Genomic DNA, 9,112 nt, shown 5'->3' with positions numbered 1-9,112 from the left:
CACACACGGACGGAAGGACATGGACACACACACACACAACACGGATGGAAGGACATGGACACACACACACACACACGGATGGAAGGACATGGACACACACACACACACGGATGGAAGGACATGGACACACACACACACACACGGATGGAAGGACATGGACACACACACACACACACGGATGGAAGGACATGGACACACACACGGACGGAAGGACATGGACACACACACACACACACGGAGGGAAGGACATGGACACACACACGGATGGAAGGACATGGACACACACACACACACACGGATGGAAGGACATGGACACACACACACACACACGGATGGAAGGACATGGACACACACACGGACGGAAGGACATGGACACACACACACACACACGGACGGAAGGACATGGACACACACACGGATGGAAGGACATGGACACACACACACACACACGGATGGAAGGACATGGACACACACACACACACACGGATGGAAGGACATGGACACACACACACACACACGGACGGAAGGACATGGACACACACACACACACACGGATGGAAGGACATGGACACACACACACACACACGGACGGAAGGACATGGACACACACACACACACACGGATGGAAGGACATGGACACACACACACACACACGGATGGAAGGACATGGACACACACACGGACGGACACAGATGGACACGTGCACACGCATATCATGCATATACACACACACACATGTACACACACAGAAGGACATGGACGGAAACACACACATACGCACGCAAAGACGGACGCACGGGCAGATACTTACACACACAAAGATCATCAGTGGGCAGCATAACATAACATAACTTGAACATTACCATATGTTCCTCCCCCTCCCTCCCCCCTCCTCCCTCTAGATAAAGAGTGGGGAGAATGCAGCTAACATCGCTGGTGAGTTAGTAAACCTGACGAGGGGGCGGGTCTACGCCGGTGATGTCAGCATGTCAGTCAAACTTCTAGAGCAGCTGTTGGACATCCTGGATTCTCAGCTTCAGGCCCTACGACCAGCTAACAAGGAGTCTGCTGCACGTAACTACAACAAGGTACACACACACACACACACACACACACTCAAACATGGTGCACACACACACACACACACACTACAACATGGTACACAAACACACACACACACACACTCAAACATGGTGCACACACACACACACACACACACACTACAACAAGGTACACACACACACTACAACAAGGTACACACACACACTACAACAAGGTATACAAACACACACACACACACACACACTCAAACATGGTGCACACACACACCCACACAAACACTACAACAAGGTATACACACAGGCTGAGACACACACAGGCAGGCAGACGCATACAACCACGCACACACACATACACAGACATGCAGACACAGAGACACACACACATACACAGACATGCAGACACAGAGACACACACATACACAGACATGCAGACACAGAGACACACATACACAGACATGCAGACACAGAGACACACATACACAGACATGCAGACACAGAAACACACACATACACAGACATGCAGACACAGAGACACACACAGACATGCAGACACAGAGACACACACACATACACAGACATGCAGACACAGAGACACACATACACAGACATGCAGACACAGAAACACACACATACACAGACATGCAGACACAGAGACACACATACACAGACATGCAGACACAGAGACACACATACACAGACATGCAGACACAGAAACACACACATACACAGACATGCAGACACAGAGACACACACATACACAGACATGCAGACACAGAGACACACACACATACACAGACATGCAGACACAGAAACACACACATACACAGACATGCAGACACAGAGACACACACATACACAGACATGCAGAGACAGAGACACACACATACACAGACATGCAGACACAGAAACACACACATACACAGACATGCAGACACAGAGACACACACACACACAGACATGCAGACACAGAAACACACACACATACACAGACATGCAGACACAGAAACACACACACATACACAGACATGCAGACACAGAGACACACACACATACACAGACATGCAGACACAGAGACACACATACACATACATGCAGACACAGAGACACACACATACACAGACATGCAGACACAGAAACACACACATACACAGACATGCAGACACAGAGACACACACATACACAGACATACAGACACAGAAACACACACATACACAGACATGCAGACACAGAGACACACATACACAGACATGCAGACACAGAGACACACATACACAGACATGCAGACACAGAAACACACATACACATACACAGACATGCAGACACAGAGACACACACACACATACACAGACATGCAGACACAGAGACACACACATACACAGACATGCAGACACAGAAACACACACACATACACAGACATGCAGACACAGAGACACACACATACACAGACATGCAGACACAGAGACACACACACATACACAGACATGCAGACACAGAGACACACATACACATACATGCAGACACAGAGACACACACATACACAGACATGCAGACACAGAGACACACACATACACAGACATGCAGACACAGAAACACACACATACACAGACATGCAGACACAGAGACACACATACACAGACATGCAGACACAGAGACACACATACACAGACATGCAGACACAGAGACACACATACACAGACATGCAGACACAGAGACACACATACACAGTTGTAGTAATGTGTGTTTCTGTCTACTTCAGCTGCAGAAGAGGGAACGCACCTGTAGAGCTTATGTCCAGGTAAACCACAACCCTCTACATAAACTACAGATTTAATACAGTAGATTTACTATAGGATATTTAGTGTAGTATATTTAGTATAATATATTTTGTATAGTATATTTAGTAGAGGATATTTAGTATAGTCTATTTAGTATAGTATATTTAGTATAGTGTATTTAGTACAGTATATTTAGTATAGTATATTTAGTATAGCATATTTAGTATAGTATATTTAGTACAGTACATTTAGTATAGCATTATTAGTGTAGTATATTTAGTATAGTATATTGAGTATAGTATATTTAGGATAGCATATTTAGTATAGTATATTTAGTATAGCATATTTAGTATTGTATATTAAGTATAATATAATATATTTAGTATAGTATATTTAGTATAGTATATTTAGTATAGTGTATTTAGTAGAGTATATTTAGTATATGTGCGTGTGTGATATATATTTGTGTGTCTCTCTGTTCCGGACAGGTGATTGGTTCATGAGGCTTTATATGTACATAATATGTTGTAGTTATGTATATACAGTACCAGTCAAAAGTTTGAACACACCTACTCATTCAAGGGTTTTTCTTTATTTTTAAATTTTTTCACATTCTGGAATAATAGTGAAGATATCAAAACTATGAAATAACAAATATGTACTCATGTAGTAACCAAAAAAGTGTTAAACAAATCAAAATATATTTTTTTATTTGAGATTCTTCAAAAGCCAACCTTTGCCTTAATGACAGCGTTGCACACTCTTGGCATTCTCTCAACCAGCTTCACCTGGAATCCTTTTCCAACAGTCTTGAAGGAGTTCCCACATATGCTGAGCACTTGTTGGCTGCTTTTCCTTCCCTCTTCTGTCCAACTCATCCCAAACCATCTCAATTGGGTTGAGGTTGGGGGTTGTGGAGGCCAGGTCATCTGATGCAGCACTCCATCACTCTCCTTCTGGGTAAAATAGCCCTTACACAGCCTGGAGGATGCTGTGGTAGCCATGCTGGTTAAGTGTGCCTTGAATTCTAAATAAATCCCAGACAGCTCAAATAAATGCTTCACAGAGTTCAAGTAACAGACACATCTCAACATCAAATGTTCAGAGGAGACTGTGTGAATCAGGCCTTCATGGTCGAATTGCTGCAAAGAAACCACTACTAAAGGACACCAAGAAGAAGAAGAGACTTGCTTGGGCCAAGAAATACGAGCAATGGACACTTCTTGGTGTCCTTTAGTAGTGGTTTCTTTGCAGCAATTCGACCATGAAGGCCTGATTCACACAGTCTCCTCTGAACATTTGATGTTGAGATGTGTCTGTTACTTGAACTATGTGAAGCATTTATTTGAGCTGCAATTTCTGAGGCTGGTAACTCTAATTAACTTATCCTCTGCAGCAGAGGTAACTCTGGGTCATCCATTCCTGTGGCGGTCCTCATGAGAGCCAGTTTCATCATAGCGCTTGATGGTTTTTGCGACTGCACTTGAAGATACTTTCAAAGTTCTTGAAATGTTCCATACTGACTGATCTTCATGTCTTAAAGTAATGAAGGACTGTCGTTTCTCTTTGCTTTTTTGAGCTGTTCTTGCCATAATATTGACATGGTCTTTTACCAAATAGGGCTATCTTCTGTATACCCCCCCACCTTGTCACAACACAACTGATTGGCTCAAACGCATTAAGAAGGAAATAATTTCCACAAATTAACTTTTAAGAAGGCAACCTGTTAATTGAAATGCATTCCAGGTGACTACCTCATGAAGCTGGTTGAGAGAATGCCAAGAGTGTGCAAAGCTGTCATCTAAGCAAAGGGTGGCTATTTGAAGAATATAAAATATAAAATATATTTGTATTTGCTTAACACTTTTTTCGTTACTACATGATTCCATATGTGTTATTTCATAGTTTTGATGTCTTCACTATTATTCTACAATGTAGAAAATAGTAAAAAATAAAGAAAAACCCTTGAATGAGTAGGTGTTCTAAAACTTTTGACCGGTAGTGTACGTGTAGTATATATGTAATATATATGTAGATAGATATTTCTATATATGTGAAGTATTATATATATATTTGTGTGTCTCTCTAACAGGCCGTGGTTCAGGTAGTTGATAACCTGTTGGGTCCTGATGCGTTAGTCTCCTGGGCTGATATGAAGACCACTGACCAATCACGCTCTGCCTCGCTGCTATTGGACGCCATGGAGAAAGGAGCCTTCCTATTGGCTAACAACATCTACGAGGGGCGGTTCAGCGACAGGGCCCCCAATGTCGGTAAGTTTGGTGTATGTGTGTGTGTGTGTGTGTGTGTGTGTGTGTGTGTGTGTGTGTGTGTGTGTGTGTGTTTTAGCAATCTGTTCAATCTGAAATGTAAAGACGTTCCTCTCTGTTTCTCTCACCTTGCTTCCGAACGTGTTGCATCCCAATGCATGTGTTGGTGTAGATCTGGAGGTGTATGTGTTGAACACAGAGGCAGACCTACAGGACCTGGTGTTCCCTCACTCCTATGACAGTGACAGTGTACTACAGCTATCAACTGCTGCTCTACAGCAATACAGCAGCAACGGTCAGTCACACACACACACACACGCACGCACACACGTACACACACACACACGCACACACACACACGTACACACACGTACACACACACACACGTACACACAAGCACACACACACACGTACACACACATACACACACACACATGTCGGATAGTCTTTTTTTTTTACCTCATGGGAGAAATGGGACAGATTTGGTTGCTTCTCTCTCCCCCCTCTCTCCATCTCTCCCCCACTCCTCTCTCCATCTCTCTCCCTCCCCCCCTCCTCTTTCCATCTCTCCCCTCCCCTCCTCTTTCCATCTCTCCCCTCCCCTCCTCTTTCCATCTCTCCCCTCCCCTCCTCTTTCCATCTCTCCTCTCCCCTCCCCTCCTCTCTCCATCTCTCCCCCACTCCTCTCTCCATCTCTCCCCCCCTCCTCTCTCCATCTCTCCCCCACTCCTCTCTCCATCTCTCCCCCCCTCCTCTCTCCATCTCCCCCCCCCCCCCACTCTCTCCCACCCCCCCTCCATCTCTAGGCCAGGTGAAGATAGTTCTGTCTCTGTATAAGAACCTTGGATCCTTCCTGACCACTAACAACTCCTTGTTGAGGTTGGAGGCGGGGCTTCCGAGTGGGGCTGGGCGAAGCTTGGTGGTGAATTCTCACGTGATCTCGGCTTCTGTCAACAAAGGTTCCAACCGAGTTTTCCTCTCTGAACCAGTCGTCTTCACACTGCGACACCTACAGGTACTTGTGGGTGGGGGGGTTGTGTGTGTGTGTGTGTGTGTGGTGGGGGTTGTGTGTGTGTTTGTGTGGGGGGGGGAGTGTGTGTGTGGGGTGGGGGAGTGTGTGTGTGTGTGTGTTCAAGCCTGTTTGTTTATTTGTCCTCAGGTGGAGAACCACTTCAGCCCCAACTGTTCATTCTGGAACTCCACGGTGTCGGGGGGGTCAGCCTCGGGGTCATTGGTGGGTCGTTGGTCGTCCCAGGGATGTAGACTGATACACAGCAACAACACACACACCACCTGCGCCTGTAACCACCTGTCAACATATGCTGTCCTGATGACCTACCACCAACCTGCTGTAGGCAACACTAACACACGCACACACTCATAATATACATACACACATACACACATACACACATACACACATACACACATACATACATACACACATACACACATACATACATACATACATACATACATACATACAAACATACACACATACATACACACACACCCACACATACATACATACACACACACATACATACTGTACACACACACTCACTCATTTTAATACTACACTTTGATGGATGCATGTTAAAAACTCTCTATCCCTTTCACCCCCCCCCCCCCCTCACTCCTCTCCCTCCAGTCTGTAGATGGTATAGAGGAGGTACTGGTCTACATAGTGTCCTGGGTAAGTATAGCCGTAGCCCTGGTGTGCCTTGCAGCCTGCAGTACCTTACTGTGCTGCCAGGGGGCGCCACAGTCGGACCACAGCACCATACACAGGAATCTGTGGGGAAACCTCTTCATCACCGAACTGATCTTCCTCATCGGGGTGGATAAGACGCAGTACAGCGTGAGTAAAATCACACACACACACACACATTCACACACACACACACCCACACACACACACACACACACACATACAAACACACACACATTCAAACACACACACACACACATTCAAACACACACACATGTACAAACACACACACATACACACATACATACACACACACACACACACACACAAACATTGTAAAGAGATTTGTAACCGCTTATGAGTGGACAAGACTCAGTACAAACCTTTTACTTCTTCTTGGTGCAGTTAGTTAACTGAAATGTTCCTCAATGTTTGTTCTAAGGTATTGTTACTTTAGCAATATGAATGTATTTTTGTCATGCCAATAAAGCATTTTGAATTCAATTGAATTCCCTCTCTCCTCCTCTCCTCTCCTCCTCTCCTATCCTCCCTCTCCCCTCCTCTCCCCCTCTCCTCCCTCTCTCCTCCCCTCTCTAGGTAGCGTGCCCGATCTTTGCCGGTTTGCTCCATTTCTCCCTGCTCTCTGTGTTCTGTTGGTTATGCCTGGAGGCGGTGGAACTCTACTTGCTGCAGGGGGAGGTATTTGAAGGACGGACCTCTAGGAGGAAGTACTTCTATCTCTGCGGCTACTTCCTGCCCGGGGTGGTTGTGTCCGTGTCCGCCGCCATCGACTACAGAGGCTACGGCACCCAGAACGTGTAAGTTGCAGAGAGTGTGTGTGAGTATTGATTTTAAATCTCTGCTGTACTGTGTGTGTATGTCACAACTTACATAGCTGTGCTGTATCATATGTGTGTGTGTGCATGTGCGTGCGTGTGTGTGTGTGTGCATGTGTGTGTGTGTGTGTGTGTGTGTGTGTGTGTGTGTGTGTGTGTGTGTGTGTGTGTGTGTGTGTGTGTGTGTGTGTGTGTGTGTGTGTGTGTGTGTGTGTGTGTAGGTGTTGGCTGCGGATGGACAACTACTTTATCTGGAGTTTCCTGGGTCCTGTATCTGTTGTTATACTGGTGAGACAAACAAACACACACACACTCTCACACACAAGCACACACACACACGTTTGACCTCTCACCTCTGGTACCTGACCTCTGACCCTGTGACCCCCAGCTGAACCTGGTTGTATTGGTGATGACTCTTCACAAGATGGTGCACAGCTCCTCCGCCCTCAAACCCGACTCCAGTCGCCACGACAACCTCAGGTGAGCCTCGCCCCCTGGCACAAATGTGACTGGCATGATTGGTTGTTTGTTTTGGGCAGGGAGGGACAGAGAAGCTCATGGGAAGGGGTAGAAACAGGAAGAAGTAACGGAGGACTCAAATAGTGGAAAATGGGAAGATGTGAGGCTTATGTGAAAAGTGAGGTCAAAATAACATGACATAACGTCTTCTCCTTCTCTCCTTCTGCTTCCTCCCCAACCCCCACCTCCCTCTCTTCTCTCCTCCCTCTCTCTCTCCTCCCTGCCCTAAACCTCTCCCCCCTCTCCCTCTCCTCCCTCTCTCTCTCCTCCCTGCCCTAAACCTCTCCCCCCTCTCCCTCTCTCTCTCTCTCTCCTCCCTGCCCCATAAACCTCTCCCCCAACTCCCTCTCCTCTCTTCCTCCCCCTCTACAGAGCGTGGACTGTGGGTTCTCTCACCCTCCTCTTCCTCCTGGTGGTGACCTGGTCTCTGGGGCTGGTCTTCCTCTCATCTCCCTCTCTCCTCCTCTCCTACCTCTTCTCCTCCCTCAACACGGCCCAGGCTCTGCTCATCACCATACTGTACTGTACACTCACTAGGAAGGTAGGTGGGGTTGGGGTCTCCATACTGTACTCACTAGGAAGGTAGGTGGGGTTGGGGTCTCCATACTGTACTCACTAGGAAGGTAGGTGGGGTTGGGGTCTCCATACTGTACTCACTAGGAAGGTAGGTGGGGTTGGGGTCTCCATACTGTACTCACTAGGAAGGTAGGTGGGGTTAGGGTCTCCATACTGTACTCACTAGGAAGGTAGCTGGGGTTGGGGTCTCCATACTGTACTCACTAGGAAGGTAGGTGGGGTTGGGGTCTCCATACTGTACTCACTAGGAAGGTAGGTGGGGTTGGGGTCTCCATACTGTACTCACTAGGAAGGTAGGTGGGGTTGGGGTCTCCATACTTTACTCACTAGGAAGGTAGGTGGGGTTGGGGTCTCCATACTGTAC

The 9,112-nt window shown here is 46.7% G+C and overlaps 1 protein-coding gene across 1 annotated transcript; it reads left to right on the top strand.

The window, feature by feature from the left end:
- Positions 1-902: 902 nt before the first annotated feature.
- On the top strand, positions 903-8,758 carry LOC311117832 (adhesion G protein-coupled receptor L1-like; the record flags this gene model as incomplete). The annotated part of the gene is made up of 11 exons (XM_084192742.1): positions 903-1,088; positions 2,818-2,856; positions 4,929-5,109; positions 5,279-5,401; positions 5,913-6,121; positions 6,266-6,457; positions 6,758-6,967; positions 7,415-7,635; positions 7,875-7,941; positions 8,042-8,133; positions 8,545-8,758. Coding segments are annotated over 11 exons (1,734 nt in total), but the record flags the coding sequence as incomplete, so codon positions are not given.
- Positions 8,759-9,112: the final 354 nt, after the last annotated feature.

This window comes from Coregonus lavaretus (genome assembly GCF_964263955.1).
Source record: "Coregonus lavaretus genome assembly, contig: HAP1_SCAFFOLD_10115, whole genome shotgun sequence".
NCBI lineage: Eukaryota > Metazoa > Chordata > Actinopteri > Salmoniformes > Salmonidae > Coregonus > Coregonus lavaretus.
The sequence above is the reverse complement of the archived record's forward strand: the minus strand, read 5'-3'. Positions and strand labels throughout refer to the sequence as shown.